Source organism: Oculina patagonica, chromosome 13 (assembly GCF_052425735.1).
Source record: "Oculina patagonica isolate OP01 chromosome 13, crgOcupat, whole genome shotgun sequence".
NCBI classification, from domain to species: domain Eukaryota; kingdom Metazoa; phylum Cnidaria; class Anthozoa; order Scleractinia; family Oculinidae; genus Oculina; species Oculina patagonica.
The window spans coordinates 36,603,546-36,622,741 of record NC_135770.1 but is presented as its reverse complement, the minus strand read 5'-3'; the positions used below and the strand labels follow the sequence as shown (position 1 = coordinate 36,622,741).

Here is a 19,196-nt window from a genome sequence, read left to right as displayed (position 1 = left end):
TCAAATGAAAAAGAAATATATCGCTTATATATTGGAAACATTCCCTTTGTATTTCGCAAAAACTAGAATTTTATAATACTTTCAAAGACAGTTATACACCTTCACCCTATTTAGATTTGACTAGAAAAAATCCTAATCGAAAAACGCTTGTGAAACTCAGAATAAGTAATCACAAACTCCTGATTGAAACAGGAAGATATAACAATATCCCCAGAAGTGACAGACTTTGCACTATTTGTGGGCATAATGTTGAAGATGAAACCCATTTTCTATTTCATTGTCCAAGATATTCATAAATTAGAGACATCTTTTTCAATAAAATAGATCATATAATTTCGAATCCCCAGCAGTTATCAATTTCAACCTTGATTGTGCAATTAATGAACTCCACTGCTGACTATTATATTAATATGCAATTAGTGCAGTTTATATCGTCCTGTATTGAATTGAGAGACAAAGTATTATCAAATTCTTGATCAGTGATTAGTTTTGTTTAATGACTTTTTATTGTCAATAATTAGTAATTATTACTATTATATATTACCCTATGCTTTTGCAATACTGTAATGTTTTATGGTCATGCAAATAAAGCTCAAATGTTGTTGTTGTTGTTGTTAGAAGACAACTGACGGTAAGAACAGTACTATGTACCTGCGTCGGAGGCTGTTCTGCTCTCAAATTGTTGCCCATCATTTTTGTCGCGTCCTGTCGTAGACTGTAAAAAAAAAACAAAGTTACAAGTGCGACGTTAAATAGCATTAAATTTATCGATTATAATAAATTTGCTTTTGCGCATTTATAGATACACCCACTGTTACCCTACCCGTAGCCTGCGTTGCAGACGAACAAAACCCCGGTTATATCGGATATAACCGGGGTTTTGTTCGTCTGCAACGCAGGCTACCCTACCCGCAAATACATATTTCTCGTCGTCTCGCTTAGGGGTATAAATTTCGGACTTTGGGTCTCGCTTAGAATGTTCTGGGCAAAATGGCAATATTTTTAGCCGTCAGGGTCTCGTTTAGGGTTGCACACGATGAAATATACAAAAATAAATCCTCTTTTTAGAATTTTGGTATCTTTTAGGGGGCTAAAATAGTTGAGCCATGCCCAGATTGGTCTCTTTTAGGGGTTCTTTTCAAAATTTCCGACGAGCATCCCCGTCCGTTTAATATGGGAGTCCCCCCGGGTGGAAACCCCTATTGCCAAGTGCCCTGAAAAAAGGAAAAACACTGCAAAAACTGAGGTAACGCGGTTGTTATCGACTCTGTTAAGTTGTAAGTTCTGTAAGTTTTTAGTCCGGCTACTTCGTTTTCCAAACGAAGGACTCTTTTCAAAAAAGCTGTTTAGATTACTGGGCTGTACTCTCCCATGAAACTGAGAGGGAGCTTCAGAGCTGAATGAACATAACATCAAATTCTAAACCATAATTAAAAGCACATGGTTTTTGTAAGCCATAGTGATGTGGGTTATGAACTGGTAGCTGGGGTCTACTCGAGTCTATAGATCTCTATTAGCTATGCAAAGAAGGGTCTATACAAGGTTTATGTCACAAACGGGCAACAGCCCCAAATGACAACCCGTTAAGCAATATCACAAGTCAGACATCTAAAAAACAAAACCAACATGACATTTGCGAAATGGTTTAGCGATTTGCAAAATGGTTTTGTGATTAATTTGCAAAAGCGAGACCTTATCGTAGAGATATCATGACGAAATGATATCTTGCCTGATATCATGATATCATGTTATCAAGATATCAAGATATTATGATATCTCACAAATATCATGATATCAAGCAGTGATATCATGATATCTACTTTTGACCGCGATGGCCCGCCATACTCCTCTCGCTAATAGTTACGTTTTGTTTATACACTCCTTTGATTTATCATCACATCAACTGCAACACTGTTTGAAATGTACACGCAAAGCAACTAATGACGTTATCTGCAACTTGTTAGGAAGAAATTACATTGTTTTGTGACTGAGTAATGGAACATAAGCCTAGCTGCTTTCACTCTTAGCAAGCCTTGTCTAAGTTGTCTGTGACGTTAGGGACAGATTCACATGAATGAGAAAGACTCCAATGTACAAAGTGATCAATAAACCACGTTTTGGTTCAATTTTGTCCGCACCTCGTAGGCAATTTTCGCGCGTATACCGTAAAATTCCGGTTATAAGCCCTGGGCTTATACAACTTCGTAAGGGTTTTTGGATGGGCTTATAAGTGGAGGAGATTATTTCCGGGAGGGCTTATAAGCGGAATAAAAAAACGTATCGAAAAGAGCCACCGGGGTGTTGATCGAAATACGTTTTAAGTTAAAAACGTATAATAAAGCAACATTTAGCCCTGATCAGTACTGTCAACCGGCAGAGGGGGGCTTATAATCGGATGTATTTTTTTGTTTCCAGGTAGATGGGCCTATAACCGGGGGGGGGGGGGGCTTATAACCGGAATTTTACAGTATTTTAGTTAAAAAAAGCAGGTAGTATTTGCCCGATAATATGAATGAGCTTGAATTGTTTTTCCGCATTTGTGGTATAGAGAAAGCGTGCAACTTATTTCTTTTTCCACATTTTTTTTTCAATCTTTCTGCATACATGTATATGCTGCTATACCAAGTGCGTTGTTTGATTTTGTCTGATTTCGCAATACAGGTGAAATTCATATGACCTAGGTGAGCAAGGGGAAATTTTCATTTTTTTTAAGGGTATAGGATCAGAGCGAAACAGCTTTAAAACAAATTGCTTTATTGCGGAACAGAGGAAAGATGTTTATCCCTAGAATCAGGTTTTACCGATTAACTCTAATTCTGAGCCAAAGGGAACATTAAGGGTTATTATTTCGGAGAACAAAATCTAACAAAATTAAAACCACTTATAATCAACACTCTCATTTCTTTAATTACCAATATATAATAATCATGAATCATAATACAAAATGTACAAAATAAATAGCACGTACGTATCTATGCGACTTCAAGATGATGTGTTATGTTTCATGCACATATACAAACAAATACTTTCCTTGATGCAAGTAATCTTTATAAATACAAACAGCCAAATATATGATTCTCGCCTTGACAAACCAAACTGAATTTAAAGTAACAGTGCCGTTCTCAAATTAGCGATGTGATTATAAAGTTTTACAGCGGGTCCGAGCTTCAGGTTCATTCCTTTCATAAGCATCTCTGGGGAAAGTGAAAGCAGAGCTTTGCCGTCAATTTCCTGCAATTTAAAAAAAAAAAAACAGGAAAAAAGGACAACAGTTTAGTCATAAGAACGAAACATGCGCTTTTAAGATTGTCGTACCACTAAGGGACGGACCATTATTTTCTTTGAGGGAGAGGGGGGTACGAAAAATTTTCCTCAGCAAACTCTTTTTTTCGACTTTTTTTGCTTGTTTACAAGCAAAAAGAAGGAGAATAGCAGTTATGTGGGGTATAAATCTGGAACCGGAAGGAATCACATTCTTGTTAACTCTCAAGGGACTGTTTTAATTTCTCAAGGGAATACTTTCCGCTGTGGGTGATCAAAGCGCGTGACTTGTAAAGTGTTACTCTATAGTTGTGCTTCAGCACTTCCGTTCTTGTAGAAAAACGTGACTTGTCAAATTTACAAACGTTATATAACAATCAAAAACGTGAGTAGCCCAAATCTTACGTCACATAACCAATTAAGAATGTAAGGGGTTCAGCGCTCGAAGGTAGCGAAGTTTAAAACGATTAAGAACGCAATTTGTACTGGTACACGATTAACAACGCAAATTTGTACTGGAACAAGTCTTTCACACACTAAAACGTTGCTAATAGTTAACCAAAGGGAACTCATTTCGTGACAATTGATTATTTCTGCTGAGTTGCACAATTTAGAATTGCAACATCATTAAATGTGTTAAGTGATATTTACAAGTGTTTTTGTAGCCTGTTGTGAAATTACTTCCGGTGGAAGCAGTAAACGCTAAACCTTTTTGCTTCTGTTCAGAAGGTAATGCATCGCCATTAGAAAAATAAACAGCAACTGTTTTACTGGAAATGTAGTCGTTAGAAATGGCATGTGTAGCCGTAAGGTAAAGAATAACGCGAGGAGAAGCGGCTTTTGGTAATATCCAAACGAAAATTTACTTCTCAATGTGGGGTTAAGATTGCGTGACGAGACAAAAGATAACTCTGTCGTGCGTAACCTTTATCGGGAACCCTGCATTAAGCCGAGTAGAAATCTTTCTAACTCGAAAGGAAACAACTATTTCGATTAAAGGCAAACGTCAAAGTTTACCATTTTTAACCAAGCCAAAGTATATGAGTCGCAAAGCACCCAGCCGTCGCGACTGACAAATACAGCATTTCCTCCGCGAAAATAAAAAAAATGCTTGAACTGAAAGACGTTTGAATTCTTCCATGATATGTTCGAACAACAATGCCCAGGATAAGCCTTCTACTCATACTAACTTCATGCAAAAAAAATCTATATCTCGAAGAGATCTTTGATTTTAGTTTATGCACATCTGCAAAGATTTTTTTTCGAAATGCAAACTATTTTTTGTTAGGAGAATCTGAATACTCGCGTTTTATTGTTATTTTGGCCTGATAGAAGTTCGCGGGTTTAATTCTTTCCCTGGTCAAGAGACGTCTGGGATTCAGCCCTAAAATTCCACACTGATGACGTACCTCTACAGAGATCTGATTGGTTGTTGCTCGGTTTTGAATTTCGCGCGCAAGTAATGACCAATCAAAGACACTGTACTGATCTCTAAAGAGCTACATGATTAGTATAGACAGGAACCAATCACCCGGAACGTGCAACTTCCATACTGCGTCTGTGAAACGACGTTTTCACAAGTAAATTTATTTTTAGATAAGATTTTCTCGCGAATTGATTTGGGTTAGCCAATCACAAGCGATTTCGTATTGATACGTAACTACAGTACTCATCCACCTAGGAAGTTAACATAGCGGATACATGCGAGGAAACTTTTTCGGAGTGTTCTGACAGCATTTCAAGCGATGATTTCAGTATTTCTTCGTAAACTAGTAGCTGACTTTATCGGAAGCAGTAATTTCCGCGGGAGAGGCTTGAAAAATAACAGTAAATGTGAAAACGCCGTTACACAAATATACGGAAATTGCACGCTCCGGGTAATGGGTCCTGGCATTGAATGTTTCAGGAAGAGCCTCTCTGCTGATGATTTGATGAATTGGCGCGCAGGGAGACTTCTGTTCACTAAGGCTAGCCGATCAGTGTAAGATTTGATTATCTGATACAAACCTCTTCCAAAAATAGCTCTGCCTTATCCTTGCAGTCAGTTGCAGCGATGAAATCAGCCACGTTTTTTGCGTCCCATTTTGTCAACTCCTTATCACATATCGCATCAGTCTTAATATACTCCACGAGTGGAGGACTGGTGGGTTCCGCCCCGTGATTCACCGTCACTACCTCCTTGGGAACCAATCTGGCCCTAACGTACAAGGACATTGGGTTGAAGATGGCTTCTTGAGTGTTTGCCGTTGGGTTTGGTACGATTTCCGGCGTGCGGCACGCGGCTGGGTAGTGAAGTGTGTCATGTGGGGCTGCTGAAGATTTGTTAGTCAAATCCTGTCTTGGAATTTGCGGGGTACCAATGTAAGCACTTGCTTTCAGCTGTTGCGAATGCGCTTGTGATACATTAACAGCGTGGGTCTTTCCATTTCCGCTTGCTGAGCCGCCATTGACATGAGCTGAATCAGCTCGTGACGGATTTGTTAGCGTGACAGTCACGCTACTAGAGTCATAACTAGAATGTACTCTTGTATTGTGTGACGTGTTGTCTCTGTACAAGGAGGAGGGATAAGGTTGCGTGTGCGGAATAGTCTTTGCTTTTTCAGGAATACTTGCGGTGTGCGTCTCCTTTAAACCAGTTGTCATGTGGGGAAGTGGATGAGAATGCGTACTTGAACTTGTAACTGGTGTATTGTAACTATTGCTTTTGCGATCTGGCGCGCGGGTATCCAACCCCGCTTTGTCCCCCGTGCGGTGAGGAAGCTGGGCGCCAGCTGGCAAGAATGCATACGCCGCCTCTCTCGTGTCCGGCTTGTAAACAGGCAGGAGGTATCCAGCCCTGGGATGCACATTGGCGCCAGGCGAGGGGGTTTGCGCCACAGGTTTTGAAATGTAAACAATACAGCCTGGATCCACACCCACTGATGATGGTAACCCTTTAGCCTGGGAAGGCGCGGTTGTCATAGTTACTGGCGTTGTCATGGGAACAGCAACTGATGTGGACTTGCTTTGTGACCTTTTAACAAAGAGGACGTCATCTTCTCGGCGGTCGAGTAAGGAATAGCATTGCTTTATCTGCGGCATGGTTTCATCTCCTGTTAATAAGAATAAGAGTTATTTTAAACCAGTTCGATGGGCTCCTGACCAGTTACACTGCATGTAGTCGCTAACGCAAAATCACGCAAAATCCATCTTTTTATACACACGTTTTATCGAAGATAGATACGGTAACTGAAAATAACAAGATTACATACACAGAAATGAGCCAAAAATAACTTACAACGAACGACGTGAGGAAAACAGAAAAACGACAAAACGAAATAAACGAAAAACTTACAAAGACGAATGTGACCACTGAAAAAACATAAAAGACGAACAGTAAACTTGGAACTGACCATAGACTCGAAATAGAAACTTGACTCGAAATTCACAAACAAAACTGACTAAATTAAATTACACGCAACAAAATATATACCAATATGCAAATAAAAATAGCATGTACTAAAAACAAAGACTAAAAAACAAAGGGAACTAATTAACACGAAAACTAACACTAAGCTATGACACTAAAACTAAACTAAACGAAATGAAAAATTCTGGCGCCTAAACTGCTATTTTTTTTAAAAAAATGTTTATTTATTATGGTCTATCGCAAGTTGTAGAAATTTCAAACAAGCAAACAAAAAAGACAGTCAGCACAGAACTACGTCATGTAGTTAATGTGAAGAGTCAAATAACTGTTGTAACTGACGGCGCATGAAATCCTTGTGAAATGAAGATACACTACAGTCGACCCACCAAAAGTGCGTAATTCAACATTGTTGAAAATTAGTTAAATAACACTTAAACTATCTATTTTATTTTCTAGAATAATTTATCAACCCCCCTTTCCCTATCTAGGGTTTGCGACATTCTCCAACCCCCTCCCCCTTTTTGGTTGGGCTTTGGGGAAGGGTCGTGGACGAATGCGCCAAATTAAATGTCTACCTCTGACGCTCTGATCCAGGCTTTCGCGACTGTGTCTCATCATTGTACTGGAATTTTTCGTGGAACTTGATGTCGTGACCGGCTAGAAAATAGGAAAAATATCAAAATAACTTAATTTAAAAAAGACAATACAAGAGATTATTTAAGGTTAAAACTATCAAGCGCCCAAAGGTGGGACGGGAGGGGGCAGGGGTGACTTTTGTCAAGTACCCTTTGTATGCTCAGAATGAGTTATTTTCACTGGGATTGAATTTCGCTCTCAAACCTTGGGAAACACGGAGACGAGAGGTTGCAAATTCGACGCGATGTGGAACATGAACAAGTACCGAGAAAATTAAGATCTATTTTCGAAATATTCTCAGTTCTATCGACAAACATCATTCAAAGTAAGGACACCTTAATTTGTTTTCTTTTATGGAAAACGTTTGCTTGGCTTTTAGGAAATATACTACAGCGGATTAAATTAATTCTTCTTGCCGGGGTAAAACATCTTGGTACGTTTCTTAAGGCCTGGCAAAACGAGGAAACATCTTTCCATATTTAAGCGATTTTAACGAGTTTAATGTAACGTTTGTTATGTATTTTAATAAGCGAAATAAAGACATAAAAAAGAAAAGAAATACTCACAGCGTGCACATATTTCCCCAATGTTAACCGGTTTTGCCACACGGGAAGCATCGTTTCCAGCGTCAATTTTTGTTTCCATGAAGTAAAACTTGTTTTCTCGTTTTGCCATGGTTCCTTGCCGCGCGGAAATACGATTGTTTCTGCGGCGTAGCAGAAGCAAATTTTGCTTCCTGGAGACAAAATTGACGCTGGAAACAACGCGTCCGGTGTGGCAAAACTGGAAGACATAAGGGAAACATGCACGCGCTACGAATGTTTCTGGAAACATGTTTCCTCGTTTTGTTAGGGCTCCTGAAAACACGTGAAATGGTCAAGTAAAGGCGTAATATCCAGTTTATTTCAGCGACATTTTTTAACCATCCTTCTTCAGGAGTGTAGTAAAAACTGAGACTTACCGAAGAAGGAGGGAAGTTAAAAAAAAACACGGCGCTAGAATAAATTAGATAACCTTGGAGAATTCTCGTTAACGAAAAAATGTAAGGTTTTAAAATAGTAAACGTTCTTGAACTAAAATTGTCGGATAACCACAGTCAGGAAGAATTAAGCACAAAATGTGCCTTCTTGTAAACTTTGAAAAAAAAAGACATTTCTTACCCCGTTTTGTCTTTCAATACTCTCTAGGGTTGTTGGTTTATCGACGCACATAAGTTTGGGCTAAAATAATAGAAAATAAAAATATTTTAATTTTGAATACATAAAAAAGTAAAACGCACAAGGTTTGATTGGCTAGGAGTCGCGGTGTTGTTATGAATTTTAGTCATTTTCAAAAGAAAACAGCATTTTTTTGTCTCAAAAATATACGCCAACGCTTTTCTTTTTAAGTTGGTGGATAGTTGAATACTAACTAATGCTAATAAAACAGTAAGCCTTATCAAATTAAATTATTTTCTGTGCCTTGCATCGCCTTTCGATGTGATAAAATACAAATAGGGAATACATTAGGAGTTTTAAAGAGCTTTGGTGCAACCATTTAAATGGTAATTTTTGAAGACGAGTTTTCATGAAGCGGTAAAAGTTCGGAAATTCAACAGGCTATTCCGTTCTTCGAAGCGTTCAGAGTATTGCTTTTCACGTAAAAAGAATTAGATGCTAGTCCAGCACGGGGTACCCTCATCATTTTTCCAATATTTCGCTTGTCTTCCACATTAGTATACACTTGAGTGGGGAGATGGGTCTTGAGAGTCACGTTTATTTTTTATGAGCGCAACACAACAACGCTTGCCGTTTTTAAATTTAAGAGACTCGAAACAAATGTTTCTTATCGCTGAATTTAAATATTTCAAAATTAACGCGTTCTTTGACTAATTTCAATAGCATTTGTCACTTTTGTGTATATACATGTGTTTACAACACACAAAATATCGTTCAACTAATTATGACTAGCTTCAAAATTCGACCCTTACGTAAGATCTAGAACAAATTGTTTTAAACAAACTTGCCTTTTGTCCTGTGTCGTCTTCTAATGTTACAGCGTCCAATTTTCGCTTCCTGTCTTTAACTCTAACCCCTTCAGTTGTCGATACATTTTGGGAAGGTACAGAACCGCGCGCCTCTTTCCTTGGGCTGCGGACGGCTTTCCTTTCTGCAGATTTAGACAAGAGCTGTTTAATGTAGTACCTCATATCAGAAACGTTAACCCGTCGGAAAACGAGCATAGTTTTTTTAAGAGCGCTTTTAGTCCGTTCTTTAGTGGATACAATCCATTGTGATAGTTACATGAATATAACTTGACAGCGGACGTTCAAGCGCGCATGATTTATACTTGTGGTCGACACAGCAACGAAACGACCATTGTAGGAATGAATTCCTTAATTAGAAGACAAATGACGGTAAGAACAGTACTATGTACCTGCGTCGGAGGCTGTTCTGCTCTCAAATTGTTGCCCATCATTTTTGTCGCGTCCTGTCGAAGACTGTAAGAAAAGAACAAAGTTACAAGTGCGACGTTAAATAGCATTAAATTTATCGATTATAATAGATTTGCTTTTGCGCATTTATAGATACACCCACTGTTACCCTACCCGCAAATTCATATTTCTCCTTTTGGAAAAACGTCCAATTTGATATTTAATGACAATGAATTTTTCAACAAATATGACACGAGCATGGGACAAAGAAAAATTCTGAGTTCCCCACGGGGAATCGAACCCATGGCCTCCCAGATACCGGTTGGGCGCTCTAACCAACTGAGCTACGAGACACACGTGGAGAGCTAGGCCCTTTACTTGGTTGATATGTGACACGCGTCCTGCATACTGCTAGGATCAGCAATGTCGAAATCATCAAGTGTGTAGTAAATATTAAAGATGTTAAAATTTGAGCTCGGTGATAAATAACGAAGATGTATTTTTCAACAATGACACGAGCATGGGACAAAGAAAAATTCTGAGTCCCCGACGGGAATCGAACCCAAGGCCTCCTAGATACCGGTTAGGCGTTTCAACCAACTGAGCTATACGAGAGACTCGTGGAGAGCTGGGCTGTTTACTAGGTTCATATGTGACACGCATCATGCGGCATGTATACCGCTAGGATCAGCAATGTGGAAATCATCAAGTGTGTAGTAAATAATAACGATGGTAAATTTAAAGCTCGGTGATAAATAATGAAGATGAATTTTTCAACAATGACACGAGCATGGAACAAAGAAAACTTCTGAGTCCCTGACGGGAATCGAACCCATGGCCTCCCAGATACCGGTTGGGGGCTCTAACCAACTGAGCTACGAGAGACTCATGGCGAGCTGGGCTGTTTACTAGGTTGTTATGATATCAACCTAGTAAACAGCATTATGTGACACGCGTCCTGCATACCGCAAGGATCAGCAATGGGGAAATCATCAAGTGTGTAGTAAATAATAACGATGGTAAATTTTAAGCTCGGTGATAAATAATGAAGATGAATTTTTCAAAAATGACACGAGCATACGAGCATGGGACAAAGAAAAATTCTGAGTCCCCGACGGGAATCGAACCCAAGGCCTCCTAGATACCGGTTGGGGGCTCTAACCAACTGAGCTACGAGAGACTCATGGCGAGCTGGGCTGTTTACTAGGTTGTTATGATATCAACCTAGTAAACAGCATTATGTGACACGCGTCCTGCATACCGCAAGGATCAGCAATGTGGAAATCATCAAGTGTAGTAGATAATAACGATGGTAAATTTTAAGCTTGGTGATAAATAATGAAGATGAATTTTTCAAAAATGACACGAGCATACGAGCATGGGACAAAGAAAAATTCTGAGTCCCCGACGGGAATCGAACCCAAGGCCTCCTAGATACCGGTTGGGCGCTCTAACCAACTGAGCTATACGAGAGACTCATGGTGAGCTGGGCTGTTTACTAGGTTCATATGTGACACGCGTGTATACCGCTAAGATCAGCAATGTGGAAATCATCAAGTGTGTAGTAAATAATAACGATGGTAAATTTAAAGCTCGGTGATAAATAATGAAAATGAATTTTTCAACAATGACACGAGCATGGAACAAAGAAAACTTCTGAGTCCCCGACGGGAATCGAACCCATGGCCTCCCAGATACCGGTTGGACGCTGTAATCAACTGAGCTACGAGAGAGCTGGGTCATTAACTAGGTTCATATGTGACACGCGTCCTGCATACCGCTAAGATCATCGTCTTCATTATTTATCTATGGTCTGGATGAATGCAGCCTGGCCCTTATGCGCTCGTTCCTTCAAAATCGCAGGCAGCGCACGGTCATCCGCGGTAGTGCACAGTCTTCGTCCCAGGCTCTCACATATGGTGTACCACAGGGATCCGTACTCTCTCCACTACTCTTCCTGGTATTCATAAACGATCTTTCCGAGGGAGTGTCACAACCAACCACAGTCGACATCTTTGCGGATGATGCAACTATGAGCTCATCCTCGCCATACACTGATACTTCTGGTCTATGCTCCAGGCTCTGTGAGAGCACCCGTGAGCTTGAGGACTGGACTAGAAATAACCGTTTCAAACTAAATATCGAGAAGACGAAGTCTATGTTTGTAACTGGGAGTAGGCTACGCACTAAGATCGGTAGTACCGGTGTCGACGAGATGAAAGTCTGTACTAGCAGCGGGGAAGCCTTAGACAATACCACAAGCCACAAGCTTCTTGGAGTCCATGTTGATCAAGACCTAAGTTTCAATGAACATGTCGAACACTTATGTAAGAAACTAGCAAAGCGTTTAGGTGTTCTTAGGTCAATCAGACATTATCTTCCTCTAAACGAGCGCATACTCTTCTACAATGCAACTATTAAGCCTATATTTCTGTACGGCGGAGCAGTCTGGAGTTCAACATCTAAAAGTAACAAAAGAAGAATTTTTCGTCTCCAGAAAAGGGCTGCCCGTGTTATCCTAGGCGTTAAAACAAGAGATGAACGTACTGTAAGTTTATTTAAGAGACTAGACTGGTTGCCCTTTTATGATGAAATCACTGTTAATAAGCTATGCTTAATTTACAAATGCCTAAATGGACAATGCCCAGAGTATTTAAGGAACAGACTTGTAAGTGTCAATGACATGTCCACCAGAACCTCGCGCTATGGTGATATTACTTTACGCTGTCCTCGGTATAACCGTGAAACGGAAGGTGGAAGAACTTTTCTTGTTTCAGCCACTAAATGTTGGAACTCTTTGCCTATATATATTAGAACTAGCACTAGCATTAAGGCCTTTAAACATAATTATAGTAATTTTATTAAGGAAGGTTATGCCGACTTAGATAGCTTTCCCATGTCATAATTTTTAAATTTTTATACTGTCACACCCAAATTATTGTTTGTATTTTTATCTAGTTTTTATCTATTTTATCTGTTTTCTTTTTTTTATTGATAATATATTTGTAGTAGTATTAACTTTTATTCTAGGGGAGGGCCACAGGTTTTTCAGTTTTTAACTGTAATGTGTAACCCTCATTAAATAAAGTTGTTATTATTATTATTATTATTATCACCGAGCTTGAAATTTACCATCTTAATCATTTACTATACACTGATGATTTCCACATTGCTGATCCTTGCTGTATGCAGGGACGCATGTCACATATCAACCTAGTAAATGGCCCAGCTCTCCACGTCCACGAGTCTCTCGTAGTTCAGTTGGTTAGAGCGCCCAACCGGTATCTGGGAGGCCATGGGTTCGATTCCCGTCGAGTACTCAGAATTTTTCTTTGTCCCATGCTCGTGTCATTGTTGAAAAATTCATCTTCATTATTTATCACCTAGCTTAAAATTTATACCATCTTTGTTATTTACTTCACAATTTGATATTTGTTTCTGAACGCGAGATGTAAATATAAGGGAAGTCAGCCAATATCTCCCTATTTTTTTGATTATCCCAAAAAGAACATGACAAAGGATTTTAAGGACACAGAAATACATCTGTGGCAGAATTTTTTTTATTGAAGCTTCGAGAATGTTGCTTTTATCATGTCGCACTGGATGTAAGATCATGAATATATATTTATATACTAATGCGTTAGAAATAACACTTGATAACTGAATTTGGGAGTCGATTCGTTAAAATTTCACAGTGGTTCTGAAAGAACTCAGAATAATAAATTTGCATTTTATTGGACGAAATTTAAAGTTCACCTAAATTTCAATTCATTTTCGTCTAACGTCCACGCTGATATACGATCGAAAGCGCAGCGCATTCGAAAGCCTATGTTTTCGCCGTCTTGGTCGTCGTCCACATTACGCCGGATACGATTGGGTACCAGCCTCCTCAGGCGCTTCGCACCACTGACAACGGACAACAAGCATGAAGCGTGAGTCAGGCGTCTGGGAACGAGGGTGCCCGTTTTCAAATGTCTCCACTAGCACTGTGAACAGCCTTTTTTAATGTATGCGTTTCTGATAAAAGGATGAGCTTTTTCGATCGTATCAGTGTGGAAGATAGGCGAAAAAGCATTAGCGTGATTACATATTACAAGGGAATAGGGGTAATTGTGAATATACACGAGAAAGAAAATTGATCAATCAAAACGATTTACTACAAGGAATTAAAGACAAAGTTTTCGCATGTTTTATCCTCAACTGATAAAAAACTAAACTCGCAAGCGGGGACCATGGGGACCTCTCTAAAAATCATGCCACGTTGAACGGTCCAGGCACTGAAACTTTAATTTTCCATTTCATGGTGAACCTGTAAACTAGCTTTTAGCTAAGTGTTCTAACCATGTAAAATAAAGTTATCTATCTATCTATCTATCTATCTATCTATCTATCTATCTATCTATCTATCTATCTATCTATCTATCTATCTATCTATCTATCTATCTATCTATCTATCTATCTATCTATCTATCTATTTAAATTTTGGTGTGCGAAATACTCTGAATTAACAATTTTTCTACTCTGCCCATTCTTATAAGCCATTCTTGAGCAATTTTTCTTTTAGATATTGAAAGACGGTGAAAAGATTTTTGTTTCTCTCGGAGCTCTGTTTGAGAAACATGGAGCTGCACAAACAAACATTTTGACAAACAAAAGCCACTGCAAAGAAACAAAGAGTCTCAACAAGTTTAAATTTTCCCGCCAAATTTCAGGCTGAGCTCTTTGACGTCACGCATACATTACCAGGTTTGGGCTACTTCCGAAAAGGATTTCGTAGGGTTTTAGCACTCGTTGGAAGCTGAAATTTTGGTGAATAACAAATCTTTGTATAAACTTTTCATCAGCGTAAAGAAAATAAATGGCCATTCTGGAGTTAACTTCGCCATTAGCTTTGACAGCTTTGCAACGTCTATAACGCGGCTGTTCTCTAATAGTGATTATCTCATTCAAGTACCATGGCGCATGACCATAGATAGCTTTAAAAGTAAAAAGAAGTATTTTTAAATCTATACGACTATCAGCTATCAGTTAGCCCAACTATCAGTAAACGTTGCCGATCTCAGTTCTCAGCTATCACTTAAAAAATGCGTCATTTCTCAGCTGACAGCTAAAACTTTGGCCAATTCTAAGCGGCCTTCAAAACAGACTCCTCAGTCAGTGAGGTATGGGGTGCAAAAAAAAAAGCAAGCCGAGGGTGGCCACACTCTCCGAATTTTTTTTTTTTGCCCCCCTACTAAGACGTTTCCGTATACAAAAATAACGCACGAAACGAAAACAATCCTTTTTTCAGTGATTGCGACAGTGCAACTTTAAAAAATGTCGCCGTCTGATGTTTTGCTCAAAAGTTAAAGGGCTAAAACATTGGATTTTTAAATAAAATTGCGCCAGGGGCAATTTTCCGTAGTATACAGCTGCTCTTTAATATAAATCAAAACTTTTCATTAAGCTCAGATTGAAAACGTTTTTGCGCATAATTTTTAGCCTTGTTATCATCAGTTTTGGCAACAGGGAACTGGTATGCAAATATTAACAAGCTTGTATTGATCGCAGTGTCTACAGGCCGCACGCATGTGTAAATAAGCCTCGGAAACCTGTAGAAAATTTTAAAATTATCTTACCTTTGACGAGGTTTTAACTGTTGTGATCGTGACTTGCCCAGCGATCTGCGGCGCGGAAACATTTGATGTGTCTAATGTGTTGATGCTGTACTGTAAGGGCTGGTTTATTGTTCTGTGTTGTTCTGTTTTAATAAACTGTATCTCGTCCTCGTCAGAATTTCTCTTCTGGTTTGAGCCGTACCGATCTTGAATAAGTTCAGACAACCGCGCGCACTTAAGACGAAATGAATTGCTTTCCGCTGGCGGCACTACAACAGTTTGTTTCACTTTTACTTTTATTTCTTCCTCTTTTGTAATCCTAGCTTGGCTACCCTCATTTGAATTTTTGGTATGTTCCTTTTTGTTTACATGTTGATTGTCAGGTCGGCCGTGCAAAATCTCTTCTTCATTCGCTTGAACCCGAAGGTTACCAACGCGTTGCCAGATTGGTAGCTTCTGATTTCTTCGTTCTTCGACCCACTTCTGGCGATCCAAACGTCTTTGTTGCCTCCTCAAATCCCATTCCTGTGACATTTTCAAAATATGCAGCTCATTCTTATGTTTTTTGGAACGAATCTCGGTATCCTTTCCTCGTCCTTTGGTCGAACTTTTCACAAAAACTTTTTGGCTGTTTTCAGAAGACTTGTTCATTACGGAATGCTTGTCTCCACCAGCGCAAACTCACCCTTTCGAATCTGTTCGTAGAGAATGAAAAGTTAGCAAGATGAGAATAAATAATCAGACAAGGAATAATACTGTTTCTCTTTACGATTCAATTTTTCTAAAATATGCGCATATCAACTAGGTACGGAAGAGAATTTTGAATAATCGTCGCATCAAATGACGGCTTGAGCGAACACACTTTCAATAAGTAATATATTCTCTTCTCCCTAAAATATTCGTGTTATGGAGTAATCGTCTTAAAGCATGGATACGATAGAGTACAAGTTGAACAGTAATAAATGATAATCACATTGCCTGAAGCGGACGTTTACATGCCTTGTGGCGTAAATTTCGTCAAACATGCGTCTTGCAAATCCTTTTTTAGCTAGATTAAACAAAAACTTTTCAAGAAAATACTTACAATGTTTTACAGTTCTGAACTTTTACAATTGGCGCAAACTCTTAAAACGAAGCTTTTCTCTCCTGAAAAGTTCAATAATCTCAGTTATGAAAGAGCTTTTGTCAATTTGATTTCTCCAACATCCAATGCAATAACATAACGCAAAATGCAAATTTGGGTTACTTTGTACTGTTGAAATACGAGTGACACAATAGACGGCAGCTGCTTCAAATATGCTAATTTGATTCGCTGTCAGGTTTGGCACCTGCCCAGGTTTATAAGCAAATTATAATTCATGGAAAAAATATCGTTGCCTTTGTCAATGTTCTAAAACAACACAGCATTTGGAATAATCAAATAATTTCGGGGCTATTCAATAAGGTTGATTTGAAGATTGTATACAATGAAAAGAAAAAAAGTAGTATTAATATAATTCAAGTAATTTTATTGGATGTTTTCTAGATTTGTTGATTTAAATCAGGGCGCACTCCAATCACTTCGAAGCCAATTTTTTTAAAAACAATTATTATTTGAAACAACAATGAAACAAGAATCACCGCCCACATTTCACCTAATATGCATTTTCGAATGTGTTTTTCTTTTTCTAAGTCTGCGCGCAAAATGAAATATTTAAAAACTGACGCGGCGTAATTTTTATATGTTCTTGCGATCTGAAGATCGATCGACAGTAAAACAATCTTAAATAATAAATTTTAACGACAAATTAACCCATAATATTAGTATTTTCGACGTTGATCTTAAACTAGCTTGCACTGAATGAATATTTGTTCAGGGCAATATGATTGAAAACCTTCCTTCATTTGCATTTGAATTCGGTCAACTGTGACAGTATAAATTTCCGCGGCCGTTCCCTCGCTCACCTCTATGTCCTTAGACTAAGGCCCCGTCCACACTGACCCGGGTAAATTTGAAAACGGAGAAATTTGAAAACGCCGCGTAAAGTGTTTCCCGTCCACATTAACCCGAGAAAATTTAAAAACGATACGCTTCATTGGTGAGCGCTTTTCAAAAGCCCCGTTTACGTTGACCGAAAACGCCGTTTCAGTGTGGACGCTTGGCCCAACCGGGAAAAAAGAGATGCGTTTTCAAATTTACCCGGGTCAGTGTGGACGGGGCCTAACCTTTTTCAAAAGCTGCTCACTGCAAGTGTTCTAGTGTTAGCACAGTTTTCGCATTATAAGTGATCCATCCGGCTTTCCCAAATTTAGGGATTGTATAATTTTAAAAGATTTCGTCTATTTTTAGCCATATTTGGTCTTCAAGCCACTTGATTTAAATCAATAATATTCAATAAAATTTGCTACCCATTAACTGATTAATAACGAAAATGAAGAAATGCCGATCTTCAAATCTCTAGTAACAAATTTAAAATGAATACTAAATTTTCTTCAGCCACTGTCACTTGTTCCCAGGATCTTGCATTGCTTCGCGCGCCATGCAATTGCCAAAGAGAGGACGACTGGGGTGTATTCTGGTTGGCTAAGCTGCCAAAAGAGAAAAAGGCGCTTTTCATTTGGACAGAGAAACCGGTTGTTCCAGTAAAAAATTGAATGGACTGAATGGAGCGGACCTTTCCACTGGAAAATTTTCGGAAAAAATGGAATACCTTCAGAGGTATCCCTCTTTCCTCGTTTAAACGGAATGCTCGGAATATCACTGCACCACTTGCTTTTTCGCACTTTTACCATGCTCCTCGATCAAATTTGCGGCTGTCCCGGTGGGACATATCGATTATGTTGAAAAATTGTACTGTTTCCGGCATTTGCCGAACACTGAATTCTCACCGGTTATTCCACGCAAATGAAAAGCGCTCAAAATCTCTGTCAAGACACATTATAAAGTATAAAGTAAGTACGCATTGCAGACCTACCAAAATTAACGATTTAGCGGAAAAGTCAAATGTTTCGTTTTTTAAGGCCCTGCCTTTCATGGCTCTGTGCACAGACGTCTCCTATTCCGTTCTTACTTTAGAAAAAGGAAGAGCCTGTTATGCCCTGCTCGAACATCTTTTTGGAGAAAACTTAGAAACAAAAATGGACAATAAACAAAACTAAAGATGCAACCCTGATCAAACAGCAAAGAATTTCTTTTCAATTCTCAGTTGATTTGGTCCAATACTTCAGGTAGGCAAAGCTAACCTTCATAGCTTTCCTGGCCCCTGACGAAGGTTAGTTTTGCCTAACTGAAATATTTAAAGAAAAGAATTGAAATTGTTGAGCCTTACATCTTTATGGAGTGACAACCGAAGTCGACAATCCTGCTACCAGTCCTAAAAGCAGGAGCCGCGGTTTATTGAGGTTGTCGTGGCAACCTTACTGCTAACTTTTCGTATATGTGTGACGTCATTTGCGCGACATGATTTGACAGACAGCGGATCTCGACAAACGTCAGTGCTAACGTAGCCAATAGAATAGCCACGCGGAGTTCAATGCCATTGTTTTCAAGCAATTATTTTTAAACACGCAAATAAACACTAAGGAAGGGATAGTGAGGCTGGAATAATTTTTTTGCGCACTACGAAAAAGTGAACATTCTGCGTCGAGCAAAGTGTTATAAGAACATGAAACGGAAATATAGAGAACAGATTTTTAATGAAGTCACCGGATATTACGTGTCAGATCATGGAGCGTAACTAACAAAAAAATCTATTTCACAAAAGAGATTGAGGTATTCAATAGACGCATCAAAGCGCGTCTTCAAAGGAATTTCGAGTTTTTTTGTCCCGCCTATTTACAAAGCCATGTGAATGCCGACAGACGTGTCAATCAAGTACGGGTGTGACATACAAAGCTATTA

The 19,196-nt window shown here is 38.9% G+C and overlaps 1 protein-coding gene across 2 annotated transcripts; it reads right to left on the bottom strand.

The window, feature by feature from the left end:
- Positions 1 to 2,881: 2,881 nt before the first annotated feature.
- Positions 2,882 to 16,532, bottom strand: LOC144635801 (uncharacterized). 2 transcript variants are annotated; one of them, XM_078494910.1, is made up of 8 exons: positions 16,401 to 16,532; positions 15,338 to 16,011; positions 9,722 to 9,785; positions 9,312 to 9,454; positions 8,467 to 8,526; positions 7,246 to 7,327; positions 5,269 to 6,353; positions 2,882 to 3,231 (listed from the first exon to the last, which is right to left on the bottom strand). In XM_078494910.1, the coding sequence occupies exons 2-8, from the start codon at positions 15,965 to 15,967 to the stop codon at positions 3,103 to 3,105; spliced, it is 2,193 nt and encodes a 730-aa protein (XP_078351036.1). In that variant the 5' UTR covers positions 15,968 to 16,011; positions 16,401 to 16,532; the 3' UTR covers positions 2,882 to 3,102. The 2 variants fall into 2 exon arrangements, with proteins under 2 accessions (XP_078351036.1, XP_078351035.1); XM_078494909.1 differs by lacking the exon at positions 16,401 to 16,532 and having other exon boundaries at positions 15,338 to 16,329.
- Positions 16,533 to 19,196: the final 2,664 nt, after the last annotated feature.

Coding starts and splice junctions, on each gene's coding strand:
- LOC144635801 (XM_078494910.1), bottom strand. CDS start 15,967: ATGAACAAGTCTTCTGAAAACAGCCAAAAAGTTTTTGTGAAAAGTTCG. Junction 9,455..9,721: donor CAGAACAGCCTCCGACGCAG/GTACATAGTACT, acceptor CTAAATCTGCAG/AAAGGAAAGCCGTCCGCAGC. Junction 3,232..5,268: donor CAGAGCTATTTTTGGAAGAG/GTTTGTATCAGA, acceptor TTTAAATTGCAG/GAAATTGACGGCAAAGCTCT.